General features: G+C 37.9%; 1 protein-coding gene across 2 annotated transcripts in view; it reads right to left on the minus strand.

Annotated features, from left to right (window-relative positions):
* The window catches only part of wwc3 (WWC family member 3), a 127,069-nt gene that overhangs the window by 62,276 nt on the left and 40,734 nt on the right, over positions 1-24,059 (minus strand). For both annotated transcript variants that reach the window (XM_002932795.5, XM_018091556.2), the window contains exons 2-3: positions 7,421-7,530; positions 5,657-5,860 (exon numbers count right to left, since the gene is read on the minus strand). In XM_002932795.5, coding sequence (XP_002932841.2) covers positions 5,657-5,860; positions 7,421-7,530 — 314 coding nt within the window. The remainder of the gene's footprint in view (positions 1-5,656; positions 5,861-7,420; positions 7,531-24,059) is intronic.

Consider the following 24,059-nt stretch of genomic DNA (forward strand, 5'->3'; position numbering starts at 1 on the left):
TCTCAAATGTGTTCTACAGATTCCTTGCAGAAAGTGCCCAAGCTGGAATCCAACCATCCTGCCCCTATATTTCTGAACAAATGTGGCTTCAATAAATATGACCACTTATAACATTTCCAGAAATAAAAATCATCTCCTAAAAAACCTAACATCACAAAAAAGTATCCAAATTATGTTTCTACAGACATTCTCATGTTTATGTCTTATGACACAGAACCCAAAAAACTAAATATGCTAACCACCCTATAAGTACAATTTAATTTACTTTAGGAATGATGGAGTTGTTGCAAAAGCAAGACCATGCAAACACATTCACTATGGGGCCAATTTACTAAACAATAATTTAGTATTTTTTCTAACTTTTTTCTAACTTATAGAACATTTCTGAATGTATGCGAAAAGTTCGTTAAAATTCCACGAGTAGGTTTTCACAAGTATTTTCAAGACATTTTAGAACTTCAGAAATTATTGTGGTTATTCCGAATTTATCTCATATCGTGTTTTAAGCCCAGAAAAAAATCGCATCTTAGTAAATGTGCCCCTATGTGTTATCCAAAAACCATTATCTTCCTTCTAGCTGATGTCAGCTGATATACTGCATGAAAAGTCAAAATGATATTTGATGCATTTATTTGAAAATACTGTTTTTACCACAAACTGAATAACGCAATTTAGTTATTAATGTCCCATCAGTAACTCATACTGTGAATTTGGGCCAAATATGTGGGATGCAGAAAATTACTATAAAGCCTGGCTTTGTATTATGTGCAGCCTACATACGATGACTACTGTCAGCTGACATTCTTATTAAGTGTGCACCAGCAAGTTAGTGTCATTCCAATAAAAACGGTGGCATTTCACATCAGTGGGATATGATTTAAAATTGCATATACATTTAATTTGACTACAATGTGAGAAGCATGGGTGCTATGATTTGAAAACACAGACATATACGTTTTCTGGCTTACTTTACATTAATTGTGCATGCTGCAAAAGAATTGGGGAGGGGGGGGCGAGGGCTCAAAGTAGGGGTAGAAAAACAGAAGAGGTACGCACCTAATGCCCTCCCACTGTTGTGCCCTAGGCATGTGTCTCTTTTGCCTACCACTAGGTCCGGCCCTGGCTGTCAATGCAACAATTTTTGCTCTGGAGCACAGTTGTTTCATAAACAAAAAATCGTAATTTTCTCCTTGGGGTTGGCCATATAAGCAGTCATTCATAGACAATACATTTGTTCAGAGCATATTATTTTTATTAATAGATCAACCTGCATGCTATATCTGTGCTAACATGTTTAATGCCCTTCCTCTGGGATGATCCCTTTAGGATGTATAAATATAGGGGAGAGAAAATGTAGCACAAAGTTTGATCTGTTATTAAAAAAAGGCTTATATCTGAATGAATCCACCAAGCCTGTGAATGATTTTGCTTACCTGGAGTGCCAGAAGGGTAAAGAAGATGTTTTGAAAACTGTATTTAGCTTTGTAAACGTAAATTTCCATCAGCAGAAACAACGTTTTACTATTTATATACTTTATACATTTTTAGGTACCACTTTGGTTGTGGTCTTAAAGAAGAAGTAAACTTTTTTTTTTTTTTTTTAAACTACTCTAAACAACCCCCAGAATAATATACCTTAGTCCCTGCATTCAGTCTGATCTGGTTAAAATCTCCAGCTCCTTTTCTCTACTTCCTGGTACAGTGTGAAGCCCCGACCCTCTTCCTGCTGAGCTCTCCTTATCTCTTCTACAGGATAGTCCAAGAGGAGAGCCTTCTGGGCATGCCTGACAGAGAAGAAGCTTTCTGGAAATGCACAGAGAAGCAGGAGCCAATGTGCAGCAGCAGCCTTTTTTTCTGTGCTCACTCATGACTGCATGTTTCATTGAACACACACGCAAAATATGCACTTATGAAAGTGCTTCACAAACAGAAAGGCTATGTACCCAAATAATAATAACAGCAGCTCCCATTTCTGAACATAAATGCAGATATAACCGAGATGGAATGGTCTGGGAATGGCCACATCGTTTTAATGTCTGAATAAAAATAAAAGGCTTATTTATAAATACAGTAGGTTTTTCCTTTAAGAGTGCAGGCAGAATGTACATAATTCTGTCCTTTCATTAAAAGTTCAATTGCTGCATAATTTCCATAACCTGTACTGGGAAGCATTTATATTTCTGCAAGCAACGGAATGTGAATACCACGTGTAAGGGCACATATCAACACCATACTGCATCTTGTGTCTGCTAAATAGAGACTTATTGGTGTTTTCAAGGGAAATAAAATCTGCTCAGATTTATAACCCAAATTATGATGTTGTCACTGATCAAAATGACAAATGTAATTTAATTCTTTGGCAAGACCTGCGTTTGCTCTTGGCGAAAGCCCTAAGTGTAGCAGCAGACAAGGTATCTTTGTAACCTCTAATGTAACATAAAGTCATTAAGAACCAGCTGAAAGCCTAAATATGGAGAGAAAAGGCTTCCAAATTTCCTTGATAATATTTATTTTTTTTACTATATGTTCTATATATAACTATGTGTATATTTAGGTTGAATTAATCTAACCAAATCAAATCAAAAGTGCCTCACATCAAAAACAAAAATAGGATAATAGGGAAACTATTACATACCTATTTAGTTTTCATGTTATTAGATGTTGTACACTGCTAATATTATTTATTTGCAAGTGCAGTGGCCCTGCTTTTCCTGCTAGCCAGAAAAAAAAGCTTAATTGCAAATATGCTCAAAAGAGCAGTATGAGCAACTTTACATTGATTTGTTTAGGTGTGTATAGTTTACCTTGAAAGAGTAAGTATAATTATTGTGAATAATTACACATTTGTCTTTTACACACATTATAATGTATATGTAATAAAATGCATTATTCTACTTAATATGTTTCAGAAATAATTGTATGTTTTCCATAAATTGACAGCAATAAAAATGTTGCATATATTCTCCCACGGTACACTTTTTAAACTTATATCTTAAATCTCAACTAAAATAATCAAATGTATCTCTTTTTTTAAAAAAACAGTCCACATCGGCGCTAGGCTGCCTGCACCGCAAGGGAGACTCTCTGCTCGCTCATTATGAGCATGCGTGTGATGTAGGAGCCGTGGATGTGACTCACCTGCCTACATCACATGCATGTGCACAATGAGTGAGTTGTGTCACTTGCTTGTAATGCGCATGCGAATGCCACAAGGTTGCTGTCCAAACCGGCTCCCTTCTGGTGCGGGCAGCCTAGCACTGTAGGGGGATAATTTTTTTTCAAAACAAGACTATTGTTTCCCCTAACCAGAGTGTGGGCTCTATTAGCCCACACTGCCAGTGGGGGAAGTAGTTTTAGCTTCATAGGTGGCCTTTAAGTGTCAGTATACATTGTACTGCTCCAGTAATTTGCATCTGTATAAAAGAGTGATTGTAACAATTTTAAGGTGAAAGCAATTACTATGTTTAGTATAAACCAAGATGAGGCAAGACATAAGCTGGCTGTACAAGTACATTAGAGGGGATTATAGGCAGATAGGGGACGTTCTTTATTCCCATAAAAAACAATTGGCGCACCAGAGGCCACCCCTTTAGATTAGAGGAATGGAACTTTCATTTGAAGCAGCGTAGGTGGTTTCTCACGGCGAGGGCAGTAAGGTGGTGGAATTCCCTTCCTAGTGATGTTGTGATGGCAGATTCTGCTAATGTCTTTAAGAGGGGCCTGGATGAGTTCTTGAACAAGCACAGTATTCAAGGCTATTGTGTTACTAAAACCTACAGTTAGTATTGATGTTGGTATATATGGTTTATGTATGTGAGTGTATAGATAGGACAGTATAGGTTTGTGTGTGCTGGGTTTGCTTGGAAGGGTTGAACTTGATGGGCTTCTAATGCTATGTAACTATGAACATTTAGGATAACCTGTAGTAATTAGTCTGTCCCACCTGTGCCTTTTACTGCATCAAGTCTGAGGTACCACAACAAATTGAATCTTATCCACATATTTTCATGCATTCTGTTCCTCGTTGTACTCTGAACAGTTGTCATGCATCAGGTATCCTACCTCTATGATTAGGTCTTTTCAATGCATGTTCTTACATCTACTGTCAGCACTACTGCATGTCCTCCTCCCTATTCTCCCTATAGTTCTGCTTTTTCATTGTCCTCTTCCGAAAATCCATGACAAAGGCACATACTCTACTTTGCCCTTTGAATTTGGGTTTGTGTCATACGTTGGGGTGTCGGTCCGAGTTCATTATATTTTTTGGTGAAGTTTTCAACCTAAAACTGTAATGTTTGCGTCACTTACTTAGGGCTGTGGCAGACGGGGAGACTAGTCGCCCGCCGAGTATGTAAATCGCCGGCGTGATGGCATACATGGCACTGCTATTTCCCCAAAATTGCGGAAGTTGCCTTCAGAGGAAACTTCTGCGATTTCGGGGAAATTGCGGTGCCACATATGCCATCCCACCGGCGATTTACATTTTCGCCGGTGGGATGGCATTTCGGGGAGATTAGTCACCCGCAACAAGGGAGATTTGTTGAGGGCGACTAATCTCCGCTTGTGCCACAGCCCTTAGAGTAAGGGCTGAGATTCCCAACCAGTGGCTTGTGAGCAACATGTTGGTCACCAGTTCCTTGGATGTTGCTCCCAGTGGCCTCAAAGCAGATGCTTATTTTTGTATTCCTGGCTTTTGGGCAAAATTTGGTTGCATAAAAAGGTGTACTGCCAAACAGAGTACTGCCAAACAGGCTGCCAGTCCACACAGAAACTGCCAAAGCCCCTATTTGTAACCCCAGGAACATTTTTCATGCTTGTGTTGCTCCCTAACTCTTTTTACATTTGAATGTGGTTCATAAGTAAAAAAGTTTGGAGATCCCTGAGTTAGGGTTAGAGTGGATGATGCATGACAGCTGACACAGAAGGAGGGCTGACAAAGAATGGGAATGGCTGAGGGAGAAGAGTACAGAGCTTTTACCATGACTTGTAGTGACTTACATTACATTCTACCACTATTGTCTATTGTTTAGATACAGAGTAAAATCTATTTGTACTATAATGGCTTTAATTAAAATAAACATAATTAGATGTGCAAACAAAATGAAAGTTAGCACAATCTTTTATTTCTTTATTTCACCTTCATATTGGAAAAAATACAAATATTTTTAGTTCTATCCTAGCCCATGCTATATCAAACTGGCTGAAAACAACCTGCCCAGCAAAGTAACAGTACATTCTAGAGCAGGACCACATACTGGTTATGCTGCCCATAACCTTACATAGACCCCCCCCCCCCCACAGTTTTTCACTCATAATAATAAATTCTAGCAGTAAGAGAAGTTGTTGGCTGGTGCCACTAAAAGCAAGCAATCTCCAGTACAGGGAGACCCCATAAATGTATGCCAGTTCTGTATTTCTCTGTACTAAGAACTTTAGACCTCTAATGTGTAATGGTTCTTTAAGACTTTATTTTCCCAATCTCAGTTTTAACATTACTTGCATACACACTAATATGCCATCATTTACTGCATGTTTACACTACCCAAAGTTATACCATAAACTCTTTTAGGTAAGTAAATTCTTTCCATAATAGTGTTTGAATACTGAATATTTAAACAGCTGTAAGGCAGTGATAATAAGGTAGCAGGTTACTTACAGCTGACATAAGAACGACTGTCATCTTCACAGAGATCATGCAACTGTTGAAACTCTTCTTGTGCCAATTCAAAACGCTGCTGCTTAATTTGGTAAATCTCCTTCTTGGCATTAAGAGCCTCCTGGGCTACTACCAAGTATTCTTTCAGCATACGTTCCTGTTCTCGTCTCCACTGCTCTCGTGGGTCCTCAACCTGTGTAAGTTCTATAAGACAGATGACACAGAATCTGATAAAAATGTGTGCACTTACTGGACCCTCCAGGGATCAGATCTTGTCCTACAAGAGATTTTTGAGGGGCTATTTTTGAGTAACATCCTCACTTCAATAGAATCCTCATTTCAATAGAATCTGACCCCATTAATAAAACAGTACAAAGCACAGGCCCCTAGGACATGGGTTAAAATGTTGACCCATTGTGCAATAAACAGATATGTGATAAAAGACTGTTTGGTGCCCCAACTTTTTGGACAAAGTAAGATCTGGTATATGGTCCGCTTCTCTCTGCCTGTATTTCATAGGTAGGCTGAGAGAAGTGGATATGCTCAGCACAGCTTCAGCCTGAGTGAAGCAGAGGTTAGCCTGAAAACGCCCTCAGGGCAAAGTTGTGTCGGTCAATGCAGCTACAAGGAGCTGCTGACGAGATTGGATCTCATTGCCTACCTACGAAATCATACCCTAGGTCTGACTTTGCCCTAAAATAATGGTCCTGTATGTGTATAGCAGCAACCTGCCACTGAACACTTACAAGGCCACTTACACCAATAATTGAAAACAACTTATTTACATGTCGATATTATATCTTTTTACTTGTATACTGTATATACCCCACATACATACACTTGTGTTTAATCTGTTGTCTAGTTTTTATTTGAACAGGTTTAAAGAATCTGCCTTTTTTTATTATTAGGAACATTTTGTAAAGTGCAGCTGTCATACTGATATAAATATTGGCTGATTAAAAAGAAACCATGATGTAGCTGTAAGAGAATTCTAAATTGAATTAAAATTCTGTAACTTTTATTTACACTTTCCTAAGTTTCAGGAAAATGTTTCTGACAGTCAGGAATGTGTTTTAAAGAACTGACACGTTTATCAAAAAATATCAATGTGTCAGTCTCTCAAAATGCGTTTGACAGCTTTTCGAAGTGCAATACCTTTCTTTTTCTCTAAAAGCTTAGCAGCAATGTTAGCTTCTCTTGAATTCTTAAACCAGATGCACAAATTGCTATACCATGAAAAATTGATTAATACATCAGAAACTATTGGTGGAAAACCCAACAAATGTTTTTGTTTTCCCTTTAAACTGCCAAGGTATCTTGGGACTATTAAAAAAATGCATACTTTCAGTCATAACACAGTCTGGTGTTTCATAGACCACATAGAGCAGCGGTTCTCAACCTGTGGGTCGGGACCCCTTTGGGGGTCGAATAACCCTTTCACAGGGGTCGCCTAAGACCATCGGAAAACACATATTTCCAATGGTCTTAGGAATAATTTCATGGTTGGGGGGTCACCGCAACATGAGGGACTGTATTAAAGGGTCGCGCCATTAGGGAGGTTGAGAACCACTGACATAGAGGGAGAGGGCTGGCATACTGGAATAATACAACCCTACATTATAATATAAATAATCAGGCTACTAGAAAATACCCAGTGGGTTGAGCCCTGAAACAGTATGCAATGACAGGGCTAAGCAAAACACTTCTAAGTGACCCATACATTATGACTGAAAATTTTCTAGAAAGAATTAAAATAATACTTACGGTTAATGTGGTCCATGTAGTATACGCCTATCTGTTGATCGCGAACAATTTCCCATCCCAAAGGTAGCTCATTCCCAACACAGTCAGCAAATGTTAAAGGTTTTGTTATCCTAAAGAAATAAAAACAAATTTTTAATTTTTAAAAATGATTTTTGACAGGACAATGTCTCACATTTTTCAACTAAGTTTTAATAATTGGGCATCTGTAGAATTACGTTTAAAATCTTCCAAAAGAGTCTTATATCTACAATGTTTATACACCATTGCACCGTAATATTTTATTGCCTTTGGAGCCTATGTTCTTAAAATGCTTTACAGACTGTGAACTGTTCTCCAAAAATAGAAATGTGGATTGCGTTTAGAAATGAGAGAAGACAAAAATGAGTATTATTGGAAAGCTGATTTTAGCTTTTCTTACATATAGCTGTTTTTAATTTTTCTCTTAAAGTTACCAAAGGCTTTTTGCAGCTCTTTGCATCACCCCTGGATAGGAGGCAATGTTACAAAAGTTATTTAAGAATAAGTGAAAACAGGTGCCTTTTAGCTTGAAAAACCCCATGTGGCTGCCAGGGTTGCCAACCCTGATGGGGGGGGGGGGCAGGTTACATGGTCATAGATTATTATATTGACAAAGTTTTGTATAGGTTTCAGTTCTCTTTTTAAACCGGACAACCCCTGTAAAAAGGGACTGTCCAGTTCAAAACTTGGCAGGTGGCAACCCTATGTTGCTTTATATTACAGAAGGCATTGTGTCAATAAAGGCATTTAAAATTTTAGAAAACATTCTGTCCATCTTTCAACATGTTATGTACTAACATGGGCGAAACTTGCCCTATTTAAGTAGCACACTGAAAGAAGGTTCATGATTAAAACAGGGCCACCTAGCGAGAGACTAGATTTGGCACTTAAAAGATTTTTCTTATTGCCAATCTTGCTCAATGGCAATTTTTCCATGACCATATAAAGGCTCTAGTACTTTTATACTAGGGATGCACCAAATCTACAATTTTTCCGCTTCTACCAAATACTGAACCAAACACTTAAAATACACCTTCACCACTGGTTTAAATTCGTATAGTATTTAAAAACATATCTGCTCTGATCCCCCCTGTGTTTCAGAAGAACTGACCTGCATAATATCCACCTGTCAGTGTCCACAAATGCAAATTTCTAAAAAGCCAAAAAGTGAATATGGCCACAGTGCCTCAGGTTTTGAAGTGGATATTCTAGTAGCAGATGTCCAGAAACAGGAAGATTAAGCTGCATCTTTATTTGTTTACAAAGTTAAAATCATTAGGGGCTGATTTACTTACCCACGAACGGGTCGAATGGAGTCCGATTGCGTTTTTTTCGTAATGATCGGTACTTTGCGATTTTTTCGTATGTTTTGCGATTTTTTCGGATTCTTTACGAATTTTTCGGATCCATTACGATTTTTGCGTAAAAACGCGAGTTTTCCTATCCATTACGAAAGTTGCGCAAAAAGTTGCGCATTTTGCGTAGCGTTAAAACTTACGCGAAAAGTTGCGCATTTTTCGTAGCGTTAAGTTTTAACGCTACGAAAAATGCGCAACTTTTCGCGTAAGTTTTAACGCTACGCAAAATGCGCAACTTTTTACGCAACTTTCGTAATGGATACGAAAAACTCGCGTTTTTACGCAAAAATCGTATTGGATCCGAAAAATTCGTACAGAATCCGAAAAACATACGTAAAAGTCGCAAAATATTCGTTTTCAAGTCGGAACTTTTCCAATTCGGGTCGGATTCGTGGGTTAGTAAATCAGCCCCTTAGTGTACAGCTTAGAGCTGAAGCTTGAGCGAGTCAAGCACTGTGCACTACAACTTATTTTTCCAAGAATCCTCAGTGACACAGACCCAATGACTGGATGCAATATCTGATGGATTCCAAACTATGGAAAAAAAGGACTCATTTGAGACTAACAAATCATAAAAAACACCACGTGTAAAATGTCTAGATGCAGCATAACTATTTATGTAGTCCATATAAACAATACTGTTACAAGCTGTGTTTAGAAAAGCTATGTGCTGCTGGAAACCTTGACTCAATTTTCCCATAACCTTTAAAATACAACATCCAGAATGTTTCCTCTAAACAGCTGATAATTCTCTGGAATTCTGGTATATTTTTACTAAAATCAATTTTTCTGCAAAAGCACAAGAATGACTTGTTCACCAGTGGCAACAATTTCCAAAAAAAATTCTATCTTATCTAATGTGAGCAGTAATGCAAAGAGAGGAAATCAAAGCTAAAAAATAGCTTGATGTGACTGAAGCCTGTATGAGGGTAAGCAACAGCCGAGCAATCAGGATGAAAAAGAACGTAAAGTTAACTGGCTATCTCTGCAAAATTCCTACATCAAGCTAACTGGCTCTTCTGTGCCTCTGCAAACAGGCAGACTCCATGCCTGTCAGTGCAAAGAGATGGAAGCACATCAGCTTCTCTCAGGTAGGGAAAAGCTGAACCTCAGCCCTGTGTGCCATTAGCCCTACTGTAATATGACTAAGTGGGGAAACAGTGAACTGCTGTGCACAATGCCATTAATTATTCCTACAGGTATGAGATCTATTATTCTGAAAACCTTAATACATAAAGTTCTGAAATATGACATGTCACTTCCCTTTGTATCCTATTTAAGTTAAAAAAAAAAAGCCAATCACAACAGAACAGTTTTAGCCATAAAACCAATCAAAAAAATGAAAATGTATACCCACATATAATTTTTTTCTCTTGTTCAAATTAGGGGCACGGTTATTGGCAGTGTCTGTGCGCCCAGCTACACAAACCTATTCTTAGATTGGCAGGAGGCTAACACTGTCTTCAACCCCTCAGTCAAAGGATACTTACCAAAAATCAAACTGTGGAAGAGTTACATCAAAGATGTTATGATTACTTGGCATGCCACCAAGATTTGGATTTACTGAATTTTTTAATGACAATGAACTTGGATTACTGTTTACCAGTGAATTTTCTGAGAATAAACTACCTTTTTCAGACTTAATACAGGTATCGGACCCCTTATCCGGAAACCCGTTATCCAGAAAGCTCCGAATTACGGAATGCCCGTCTCCCATAGACTCCATTTTAATCAAATAATTCAGAATTTTAAAACGGATTTCCTTTTTCTATGTAGAAATAAAACAGAACCTTGTAATTGATTCCAACTAAGATATAATTAATCCTTATTGGATGCAAAACAATCCTATTGGGTTTAATTAATGTTTTATTGATTTTTTAGTAGATTTAAGGTATTGAGATCCAAATTACGGCAAGACCCCTTATCCGGAATACCCTTGGTCCCGAGCATTCTGGATAATGGGTCCTATACCTGTACTATACAGTGGAGGAAATAATTATTTGACCCCTCACTGATTTTGTAAGTTTGTCCAATGACAAAGAAATGAAAAGTCTCAGAACAGTATCATTTCAATGGTAGGTTTATTTTAACAGTGGCAGATAGCACATCAAAAGGAAAATCGAAAAAATAACTTTAAATAAAAGATAGCAACTGATTTGCATTTCATTGAGTGAAATAAGTTTTTGAACCCTCTAACAAAAAAAGACTTAATACTTAGTGGAAAAACCCTTGTTTGCAAGCACAGAGGTCAAACGTTTCTTGTAATTGATGACCAAGTTTGCGCACATTTTAGGAGGAATGTTGGTCCACTCCTCTTTGCAGATCATCTCTAAATCCCTAAGGTTTCGAGGCTGTCTCTGTGCAACTCTGAGCTTGAGCTCCCTCCATAGGTTTTCTATTGGATTAAGGTCCGGAGACTGACTAGGCCACTCCATGACCTTAATGTGCTTCTTCTTGAGCCACTCCTTTATTGCCTTTGCTGTATGTTTTGGGTCATTGTCGTGCTGGAACACCCATCCACGACCCATTTTCAGTTTCCTGGCAGAGGGAAGGAGGTTGTCGTTCAGGATTTCACGATACATGGCTCCGTTAATGCGAATAAGTTGTCCTGTGCCCTTAGCAGAAAAACACCCCCAAAGCAAAATGTTTCCACCCCCATGCTTGACGGTGGGGACGGTGTTTTGGGGGTCATAGGCAGCATTTTTCTTCCTCCAAACACAGCGAGTTGAGTGAATGCCAAAGAGCTCTATTTTGGTCTCATCAGACCACAGCACCTTCTCCCAGTCACTCACAGAATCATTCAGGTGTTCATTGGCAAACTTCAGACGGGCCTGCACATGTGCCTTCTTGAGCAGGGGGACCTTGCGAGCCCTGCAGGATTTTAATCCATTGCGGTGTAATGTTGGTGACTGTGGTCCCTGCTAATTTGAGGTCATTAACTAACTCCTCCCGTGTAGTTCTAGGATGCTTTTTCACCTTTCTCAGAATCATTGACACCCCACGAGGTGAGATCTTGCGTGGAGCCCCAGAGCGAGGTCGATTGATGGTCATTTTGTGCTCCTTCCATTTTCGAACAATCGCACCAACAGTTGTCACCTTCTCTCCCAGCTTCTTGCTAATGGTTTTGTAGCCCATTCCAGCCTTGTGCAGGTCTACAATTTTGTCTCTGACATCCTTGGACAGCTCTTTGGTCTTTCCCATGTTGGAGAGTTTGGAGTCTGCTTGATTGATTGATTCTGTGGACAGGTGTCTTTTATACAGGTGACTAGTTAAGACAGGTGTCCTTAATGAGGTTGACTAATTGAGTAGAAGTGTCTAACCACTCTGTGGGAGCCAGAACTCTTAATGGTTGGTCGGGGTTCAAAAACTTATTTCACTCAATGAAATGCAAATCAGTTGCTATCTTTTATTTAAAGTTATTTTTTCGATTTTCCTTTTGATGTGCTATCTGCCACTGTTAAAATAAACCTACCATTGAAATGATACTGTTCTGAGACTTTTCATTTCTTTGTCATTGGACAAACTTACAAAATCAGAGAGGGGTCAAATAATTATTTCCTCCACTGTATATGCATAACGGATATCTAAATCAAGTGTGTACTGCAAAAGTACATCTACCAATAACAATAAACAAAGATCCGGCTTCAATATCATTTCTGCTGTACACCTGGTATTTGCTACCTCTATTCTAATAAATCCACAAAAATTCATTCAATTTCATTTTTTTAATTAATGAAATTAAAGGTTATATTTTAATCGCTAAAGGCACCAAATGAATTTTTGTGGATTTACATCTACCAATAGCTTATTATACTATGACAGCTTTGACCCCACTCCCCTTAAAGAGGTATACCAAGTAAGACAGAATTGTTCAGATATTGTTGATTTCTAAAACAAGGCAAAAGATCTACAACTGAGATTTTTAAAACGGGGTTACCCCAAAAAAGTCTGAAGAGAGCCTCTCAAAGAGCACTGAACACAGACCGTAACTCATTAATACAAAATAACTCACCAGTACAGAGTAAGTCTAATAAAATAATACGGTGTATTGGTACTTCTAATAATCAGTGGTCAAGGATAAGAGCAATATTGAGTAAATGAGAGGGTAAGACCTCCTCGTTACTTTATATTGTACCTAATATGCAAGTGTAAATACTTTCTTTTAGCACCTTATTCCTTTTTTGTTTGTCTCCATTAATTATTTAATTTTACCATATATATTTAAAAGTTATGTTCTTCTACAAGGTATTAAAAAAACAAATAAGCACAGGAACAATATCCAGTGCTAACTAATGAGAGCTTTATACTCAAGTGTGTGTAATTAGCATTACAAATAAGAATACATTTCAATAAAAACAGGTTTAGTATGACTTGCTCCTTTCTTTGGCTATTACATTGAATTGGTGGTTGTATGAGGTAATGTTAGTTTTCTCTTCTTCCATTTAATACTTTATTTGGCTTTCTATTGAAAAAAATCATCATCTGTGTTAAAATTAAAGTGCTACAAATTCTAAAGACCAAATAAAATAGGCATGTCTCTATTATTAATTCATTGAGTTAGAAAAAAGCCCCCAGCATCCTTAGAAAACTAGTGACTTGATAAGAGTTCTGGGAATTGTGGTTCCCATTGTAAATTTGTGACATCCCTAATATAAAGTACAAAACTGAATATCAACGTTGGCTTTTTTGTAAGCAAAAAGTTAAAGAATGTGCACATTACTGCAAATCATTTGCAGACTTCCTTAGTAGATATTGCCAGCCCCCAAAGGGTTTAGAAAGAAAGCCATGGAAGGAAACAAGATATGCCGAAATATGCGAGTTCTACACATTTTTTTCATTGTGGCTTTCAATGAGCTAAAGTGATATATTCCAAAGAACAATACTCTGTATATTTAGCTCTAAATATGTATTTACCTAACTTGAGAATTTCAAGGCTGTATAATTGGCTGTTAGTAACCAGTTGGCTATAATGTACACACCAAGTTAAGCATTGCTTCATTTGTACAAGTCCTGCAATAGAGACATGCAAATCAGTCTGCCAATATATTTGCCCCCCTCTCATTTAATACCTAGATACCAAGATATTGTGATATAGTAACTATAGGGAAAGCTAGAAAAAGAGAGAGACATGTGAATAAGTTTGCCATGGTGTGTGTGTGTGTGTGTGTATATATATATATATATACACACACACACACACACACACACAAGAACAAATGGAGCACACCCTATAGAGAATCAAAAGCCCTGGGTGCTGGCAAAAATGGTAATAAAGAAACAGAGGTGTGGCATTCCAGATGTGAGATGTATACATTAAAGCTTTTCTTTTCCTTATTTATACAACCAGGTTACAACACTCATGAAAGCATGTGCTTGTCCTTCATTGGCATCAAAAGCAAGCCTATAATTATTCTGAATATGCCAGTGTATATTAGATTTTTATTTTCTTTTTTTCTAATTGAAGGCTATCACAGATTGGATGCATAGCTACAGATGTTTCTCTATGACTGCAAGTCATAAATCTGTAAATAGTTTTGCTCCTAACTGGTACACATTGTATGCAGAAAGCACACCACAGATTACTCAGAAGTTATAAGATGCACATTGCTTACTGACGTATATTGTCATTTTAACACATTCTAAAAAACATGATTGATTGTAATATTTATTAGGTGAAATGACTTCCGGTTCAAATGTAACTATTATAAGTAAATAATGTCTAGACATAATTTCCTTTATTTTTTTCAGTTCATTTTGGTATGGAAGAACTTACTTTTCATTTAAATAGACACACAAAAAGCTAGCTTTCCCGTCATTACTTAATAGCCATTAAATAGTCACTAGTATTATATGTCAGGACTACTAAAAGGGTTATTATTTTCCCTATAATTTTAAAGCATTAAGAAAGAGATTAGTAAATTATGGGTCAACATGCTGTTTACAGTGGGTCCCCATGTAATATGTCAGGTGTGTGACTGGTTATAAACTGTAGGATTACAAAACTGGTTCACTGACTTAAATTTATAACACCTAAGGAAAAAGGTTAAGAATTAATCTACGCTTCCTCACCTCACAGTTATCTTGATGTTACACTGTTTGTCCAAAATGGGAATGTTGAAAGCAATCTTTACAGGAAAGCCACTGATAGGAATGGCCTATTACATGCCAGCAGTGGGCCTTTCTATGGGATGTGTTAAAAATATCCCAAAGGGGCAGTTCCTTAGAGCCAAGCTGAATTGCTCCAGGGAATTAGATTTTTTTGTCAAGTATTGGAAGCCAGGTTTAAGAGAAAAAGAATGTATGGATACAAGAAGCCTGCAAGTCTGTGTCCAAAACAGACAGGGACCATTTATTAAAGATTAAACAGTTATTGAAAAAACGAATGGATTATCCTAAACATTGCCATTTCATTGCAGTAAATCCCATTCTAAATAAATTATTATTATTGATACATCTAGAGTGTGCTTTAGAAAGGCACAATCCATCAAAAATATGCTAACCCCATCTAGGATTTGGGAACAAGGAAGGCCACAAAACCATTTTTGTTTAAAAGGCATGTTCAAATGCCAAAAGAATAGATGGTCATATGTCATGCCTAAAAAATATATAACTAATTACCTTGCCAGTATAGATATTTTTGGAATTGTTCCTCTATGTTGTGTACCAAAAGAACTGTATGAAAGAGGATCTGTGAGCACATCCCGAACATCAGGATAGCCAAAATGAATCACAGCGTTTCTAGACATTATAAAGACAGCCATAACAGTGATCCTAAGGTTACAATGTTTGTAGTGCTGTACTAAATACAGGGCGCCCAGAGGCCGCCACATTCTCCACCCTGTTACAAATCCGGGCCTGACCAAATACCTGCTAGTTTCAAAGGAGGTAACAGATTGATTTAGTTGAGGCAAAGAGAGACCTTATGGAATTTTGAGTTTAATAGTCTGCAACCCCATGGCTTGAATATAGATCTAGACAGCTTTTTAGTTCTTTTTGAGTTCACATGCTTTTAATCTTGACAATTTTAGTCTTTTTTTATTTACCAATGTTTTAATACTGAAATGCCAGTTGTCTATTATCTGTTAGAATTAGGGAGAGCAGTTCCCAGTAGAATCATGGTCACATATCCCCTTGCTACATTTACATACGGTCATCTGACTTGCAGACCTAACTGAACATGTAAATAATATTCACAAGTTCAGCCAATCAAGGTAGAAGTAGTTGGTTCACCACATGTGGATTAAACTTACGCTTTCTAAGGTTTAGGGTAGGATAGGATACAGATATTCCTTCCGAAAAAGCATGGGGGCTCACGTGCAATGCATTAAGGATTAGGAGCAGTGGCAGTATATCGGTTTAAATTGTGCAACATTTTTGAATTCCTGTTATCTTGTGAGTATACATAGCTGTGGGGGCAAATTACTTTAAGAAAGACATATGTACTATTATTTACTTTTTTCCATTTATGATTTTAAATATTGCATGAATATTTGAAGACAGCTTGGACTCAGCTCACCACAAATTTGGTTTTTGTGTACTTACCCTTAAAGTTTTGGTGAGTTGGCAATTTACCATTGGGTGGCAGACCTATCATCTTTGGTCTAACATTCCTGAAGGGACTTTGGCACATGGCAACTTTCTAAATAAGTTTTACAAAATTAACATAGCACAGTGTGTTGCACTTGGCACTTTATTTCAATTAATTAAAGGTACTGCACCATAGTATCAATTTGGCGCTTTCCTATAGAGAATTGTTTTTTATTGGAGTCCAGCTGAGTGGACTAGTGAAAGGCAGAGGCAGCACCAGAGAGAGAACAGCACCAGCCTGGGGTAGCTGAGAGTGATTCCTTCTTCCGCGTTGGCGCGCTTGGGCATGCGCATTAGAGTGAAAAGTCGAACTTTAACAACAAAGTCAGCTTTTCACTCTAATGCACATGCGCCGGCCCAGGGATTTTGCCGGCAAAGCGAACATGAAAGGAGGAAGCACTAGCTACAGGTACCCCGGGCTGGTGCAGTTTTCTCCTAACAGGGGCACCAGCCCAGGGTAAAAGGTAAGCGATTAAAGTCACTTGGGGGTGCCTAACATTTTGGCCCCCAACAAGTGACTTAGCCTTTCCTTCTCCTTTAAGTTGCCTAAATAGTCTCACTAGTCTTTTGTTTTGCCCATGTGACTATGCTTGGTCCACACATCCTTATCTGAGGTCTTTCTTCCTCTTGTGACTCTTAGCACCTGGAACTAAATCTTTATATCTCTGTATATTTATTCTTTTATTTATTAAAATATACATTTAATTAAAACACACAAGTATAAGATTTTTTGTGTCAGGTGGATTAGGATTGAAACTTGAGCAATCATTTCAGGTTGGGGTTGGGTCAGACTGGCAAGGTACACTCTTCCTCTGTTCCCAAATTTTTCCTGTCTTGGAACCTACAGTGTGCATAGAAGTAATGTACAGAGTGGAAAGACGCAGGGAATGGCTTGTGTATGGGTCCTACAATGGCAACATTTTGCGGGTCAGGTACGGGTTAAGGTTCTGCAGGATAGGGTTGGGTGCAGGTTATGTTTTTCCTGAAACACACATCACTATTATAAACCCCTTTTTAAAATGGCCATAAATGCCTAAACCTTCATAGAAAGCACACAAAATATGCTCAAGTGTCACTTGACTAATCGCCTGACCATGATATAGCATTTGTAAAATGTACAACATCAGCACATAGCAATGCGATAAAGCAATAGCAATGAATGTGGTTTGAGTAAAATTTTACTCTGCTGCAGTAAAAATTAACAGAGCTTAATGAAAACAAACATGAAGAAAGTAAAACGTATGAAGAAATAGAAAGTTCCCAGAACTGCAGAAAAGAAATATTTCTTCAAGGTTTTTTTTTCACATAGTTTTTACTGTACCAAGTTAACATGAGACTGTATATTAACATGAGAATGTCATAGCATGGCTGAGGTTTCACATTCTTTATAAAATAGGGGTTTTCCAAGTGCACAAAAATATGCACCCATCACAATTCACTTTCTGAAAATATTTAAAACAGTTTCTTAAAGAAATTTGTGTAAAAAAACAGTTAAGAAATTGCTGTAATGCAGATTCAATTAACAAATTTATGGTCAAATAGCCTCTAGTCGCCAGTGTCTTTTCAGTACCAGTCTATGCTTTTTATTTCAGATTTAACCTGGGTTGTCAGCACATATAGAAATCAGGAAGCCATAGCCAGTTTGTTGGTATGTTTCTACATTAAGAGAAAGTCAAACACAAAATGGGGGCAGATACACTTTTGGGCATATTTAACAGATACGCTTTTGGGCATTTGTTCCTGTGCTCCCCTGTGGTGGCGTTCTCCTGGGTTCCACCGCAGGGGAGTGCAGGAAGAAATGCATCCTATACTTTCTAATGCTGCTGTACTAATATAGAGCCATGTAAGCACCAAACTCAGATGGAACACAGCATGCTGCGTTCCACCTACACTTGGGGCTTACATGTGCCTGTATTAGTACAGTCCCTCCCCAAAAATAGGATATGCTTCCTGTGCTTCCCTGCAGAGGAACACAAGGGAACACCACTGTAAAGGAGCATGGGAAGAAATGTGTAAGTATGAGCCCTTGTAATGAATATTATTTCCTGTTGTGTTAGAAGAAACATGAGCTTTGTTTGTTATCATGAACTTCGGCACTTTTTTAAATGGTACATTTGCCAATAGAGAATTGTTTTGTATTGGAGAGTCCAGCAGAGTGGACCAGTGATGTTGCTCATAGCAGCCAATCAGATGCTTTGCTTTGGTTTTTTAACTGTATAAATCCAATTGCTGATTGGTTGCCCTGGGCAACATCACCAGTAATGCTTCACTCCACTTTTTACACAGCATGATAAATAAACCCCTTGATATCAACTGAAGACTCCACAGTGTGCTGAATGATCTTTGATTACATTGCCTAAATAGTCTCAATAGTCTTTTGTGACTTTGCTTGGTCCACACATCCACACACATCTGAGGTCTTTCTTCTTTTTGTGACTCTTAGCACCTGGAGCTAAATCTTTATATCTGTATATCTCTGTATATTTATTCTTTTATTTATTAAAATGTAAATTGAATTAAAATAAACCAGTATAAGATTTTTTGTAGAGATTGATGGGAACAAACATTGCAATAAATAAAAGACTAAATATCTATTTTCTCTAAATGCACATATATACAGGGGCCGATTCACTAAAGGTCGATAGCGCTTTTCGCATGCTTTTTTGCTTTAAAAAGCATGCGATAATTAAGTCCCGGTTCATCAAAGTCATTTCACATGCGTTAAGACGCATATGGCATGAGCAAAAAAACGCAACGTTATTTACTTTGCATTGCATTAATTCTCACATAGAAATAATACTAATGCATGATTCGCAAACACATATGAAGCATTGAACGCGCTAAATATTGCATTAGTCTGTGCGAATATTAACACCTACTTGGGGCAGGCGGTACTTAAAGAAAATTGTGGTTCATGAGCTTTTGGCAACACAACATGGACTTTGCAGTGGGATTTTTTCAAGTATACAATCTTCCTAGAGCGATGCATCCTCCAGTTTTCAGGGAATGGTAATTTTCAGAACAGTAGTTTTCCGAAAGTAATGGTTACGTGCGTAAAATCGTGCGCTAATATAGCAAGCGGTGAAATATATATATCTATCGCGCGCAGCTGGAAATAACGCACGCGGCGGGAATTAATGCAAGAAAAACGCTTATCACGAGTTAAATAACGCAAAGAACATCGTGTCTTAATTATGACGCCTGTCCTTTTAGTGAATCAAGCGTTAAGTCGCAAAAAATAAGAAGCGATAAAATTTTTACCGCATGCTATAAATAGCACTCGTTTTATCGCACTTTAGTGAATCAACCTCACAGTAATTATATATTATAAAATTATATGACATACAGTTAAGTCATTTCCCTATGGTACCAAACTGTAAATTATATCCTTATAAACGGTGCTTAGTGATGTCATCAGTTATAATCGGAGCTTAGTGATGTAATTTCTGTCACATGACTCACTAAAACTTGTATTTTATAATAAATAAAGTACCCCGTTGTAAAATATGAGTATATTAGAAGTCACCTCGGAGTTCCATGACCTGTATAAAAGCTTTCCTTAACTTATGATATCCCTATATTTTACAATAGGGGGTACTATTCCCTTTATTATAGGCAGACCTCAAAATATCATTATTATATTAAGTTATAGACTAGTGATGTGTAGGTTGGCCAACAACCCCGAGACCCACAAGTTTACCCTTAGGTCAGGCGGGTTAGGATTGAAACTTGATCATTGCAGGTCTTGGAACCTAAGGTGTGCACATAAGTAGTTTAGGGGAGCATGGGAAGAAACGTAAACGCTACACGTGTCCATGTGGTTACTAAGCACTAGTAAGCAGCTGTAACCTATACACTCATCATTATTAAGCTTCCATGTTTATAAAGGTATAAGTCACCCCACTGAATATTCATGATAGTTTTCCATGTTTCCAATTAACTGACCAATTACCGTATATACTCGAGTATAAGCCGAGTTTTTCAGCACGAAAAATGTGTCGGCTTATACTCGAGTCCCCCAGCTTATTCGTCACACACTTCCCCCAGTGTGTGTCCGCGTACGCGTCAGCATGTGCACGTGCGCACAATTGTCCTAATATACCCTATACAGTTGCTGGTAAATTTATTATAACTACCCTATACAGCTTTCATACTGAAACACAGTCCCGAATTCCCAAACACAGCCCAGTCCGAGACTGCTACTTACACCTCCTGCACAACGGTTTATTGCTGGTTCCCAGCCTCCAGTATTACTCCACTCTTACTCCAGTATTACGGTCTCAAAGCCCCATGTCTCATCACGCGAGACTGGCGTCAGGACTACACATAAGCCAGTGACGCACAGCAGCCGCTTTGAGGAAGTGACGAGTTGGTGCAATACAGGTGGAAGCTGCTAATAGCTGTAGCTGCCCATAAAATTTGTTTTAACACTGGCATCTCCTATACCTGTTTGAGCATAAAATAAATAGAAACAAAAAAAAAAGTTGATTTTAGGATTGTTTTCTCGCTGTGCCCTCCGACATCTCAGGTTAAAATATCCTTAGAAGTCCTTTATATTTGCCCACACTACCTTCCATTATCAGAGCCACTACTCCCATACTGACCAAAAAGAAAATAGGTTTTGTGCAAACTGGGGCAAATTGAAACTATCTGGGTTTTTTTTGTTTTTGTTTTTTTACGTTTATTTCATGTTTGTTGAACATTATATAAGTTACAGTAAAGGTGGCCATACACGCACCGATATTATCGTACGAAACCTCGTTTCGTACGATAATCGGTGCGTGTATGGCATGTCGGCGAGTCGACCGATATCGCAGGAAGCTGCCGATATCGGACGACTTGCCGATCGGACAAGTTTGAAAATTTTGATCGGGCGCCATAGAAGGCGCCTGACCAAAATTCTCCCTTCAGAGCTGAATCGGCAGAAGGAGGTAGAAATCCTATTGTTTCTACCTCCTTACCTGCCGATTCAGCCCTGAATGGTGTGTGGCGGATCTTACGATGTTTCGTGCAACCGATGGTCGTACGAAACATCGTCAGATCGCCACGTGTATGGCCACCTTAAGACTCTGACTCACAGATCTGGGTTATGAAGACAAATATATTAGGCTAAGGACCCATTATGGAGCGATTCAGTTGCAAAAAGTGGGACTATAATTAATTATTTTAATCTAAATGTTAAAGTATCTTCATATTAGCATTCTTATCTTGATACTTACTTATCTTGATACTTGGCAGTTTTAAGGCAGGAGGGTCAAGGGGTCCTCCATCCACCTTTCCCTAATCTGCAGCTGCCAACATTATATATTTATGAAGAGTTCACAGGGGGTCACACTGAGTGTCCTCAGTAGCTCCTGCATTTCCCCACCCTAGGCTTATACTCAAGTCAATAAGTTTTTCCAGTTTTCTTAGGTAAAATTAGGTGCCTCGGCTTATACTCGGATCGGCTTATACTCGAGTATATACAGTATGTGAATCATGAAGGAAGCATATTGGTTTGTTTACAGTCACTTAATGGGTTGTTTTTTCAGATCTTCATCAATGAATGAGTTAATTATGTACAGCAGATATGAGCTGACACAATAGGACTGCATCTCTCATTTTTCATACATCTATTCTATTCTACTAACTCCCATGCGGACTGGGCAAGGGAGTGTGACATTCTCCAGTTCTCTCAGGAGTTCCTCACTTAAGAACTCAAGTCTGCCCACATAATGCATTCTCTCACTATTTAAAGGGGAACTCCACCCAAACACAACTTGCTTTTTGAAAATTAAACATTGTTTCAAGCAACTTTTCAGTATACATCAATCAGAAAATATACCACTTTACATGATTTTTAATGTAATAATATGCTTTGGAACAGTTACCTAAGCCTGGCCCACTGTTCTCCTGATAATCTGGCTGACTACTTTGAGACTCAAAAAAAGAAATGTAGCAGCAGTTGACTGTCCTCAGCCTGCATCTTCCAAATTCCACAATTCCCTGCAGATGTAATGTAAATAAGGAAAGGAACATCACAGTGCAATGCATTGTGGGTTCTGTAGTTCCTGCATGCTGTCTGTAAGCTGTGGAGAAGTTGTTACAATTTGTAACATCAATGTTTTAAACCCCCACCTCCCCTGCTGGATTTCAAATGATGGAGAAAGAGAAGAACTGTTTTGCAGTTAATCTGTTAAAGAAACAGATTACAGTTATAGGTATATTAGGGATTTATGTGTTGAATGGTGCTTTTTAACAAATTTTGGTTTGGAAGCCAGAGTTCCCCTTTAATCTTGGGGAGACCTTGCTACTGCCAGAATTTCTGTTTCACATCTTGCAAGTGGAATATTGGAGTGAAATGCTGCTAATACGCTCTTTAAACACAGTTCACAGCACCTACGCAGCACACAGAATACACATTGCATCAAATAATATAGAGATAAAATAATTTTTCCATGACATTTAAATGAAATAATAAGTATATTTGAAGCCAATTCAGAAGTAGATATAGAACCATCGACAAAACATATGAGGACCTCAATCTGAGCAGTATTGCTTGCAGTACCTGACAGCAATTTGTAGCACAGTGAAACATACTACTGTGGTCAGATCTGGGTCTTGGTACTGCTTTTTGCCTGTAAATCACAGAGTATATCAGCATTGCCAAAAAACACTCAAACAAGAACGTGAGACCGAAATTTGCTACAGGCTCTGCCTTCAAATGCAAACAAACATTGGTTGCCATAGTAACAATATTTTTATGGCATCAGAAGTCCTTTCTAAGAGCCATTTCCCTGTTTGCATTAAATGCCCTGGTTTGAAGCATCCTAAATGCCTTTTATGCCCCATTTAGTAAAGCTGTTCAGGTTCCTCATGACTGCTCAGTAAAAAATTGAATATTGCTTAGTTAAAGAGAAAATAACTTGACAGTAAAATCAAATGAAAATATTTTATCTATGTTGCGCCAAGTATGTCTGAAATGTCAAGAAAATATATTAACTATATATAATCAAGATAAGAATCTCAAAAACCCCAGGTTCCTAGAAATAAGTATTTACCAAATATATTTAAAGTGAGTTGGATTTTACATCTTTCTAAATGTGACTGGCACAAAAAATGTATTAGTAGATGTTTGTTATAGATTTTAACATACAGGTATGGGATCCCTTATATGGAATCCCATTATCGAAAAATAATTACTTTTCTGTGTAAGAATAAAATGGAACTTCATACCTGAACTAAGCTACATGAATCCACATTGGTGGCAAAATTTGGCTTACTGGGTAAATTATATTTTTGTTTATCTACTGGGTTTATTTAATGTTTAAATTATTTTTAGCACGCCTTGGGCCTGATTCACTAAAGTGCGATAAAAATTATTGCACGCTTTTTTGCGGTAAAAAAGACGCGATAATTTGCGCGCGATTCACCATAGTATTATCGCGTGCGATAAATCGCCATTTTCGCATGCGGTATTTTTCACGCTAGTTTTACCGCATGCGTTATTTTCCGCGCTGAAAAGAATACGATCGCATGATTCACTATAACTTTTGCGCGCTAAATATCGCATTCGGCTATGCGAAAATTAACTCCTACTACAGGCAGGCGAAAAATTATAGAAAAGTACAGTAAATGATTTTTTTGCAATAAAATATGGACTTACAGTGTTATTTATTCAAGTATGTGTCTTTTTA

Source organism: Xenopus tropicalis, chromosome 2, assembly GCF_000004195.4.
Source record: "Xenopus tropicalis strain Nigerian chromosome 2, UCB_Xtro_10.0, whole genome shotgun sequence".
NCBI classification, from domain to species: Eukaryota; Metazoa; Chordata; class Amphibia; order Anura; family Pipidae; genus Xenopus; species Xenopus tropicalis.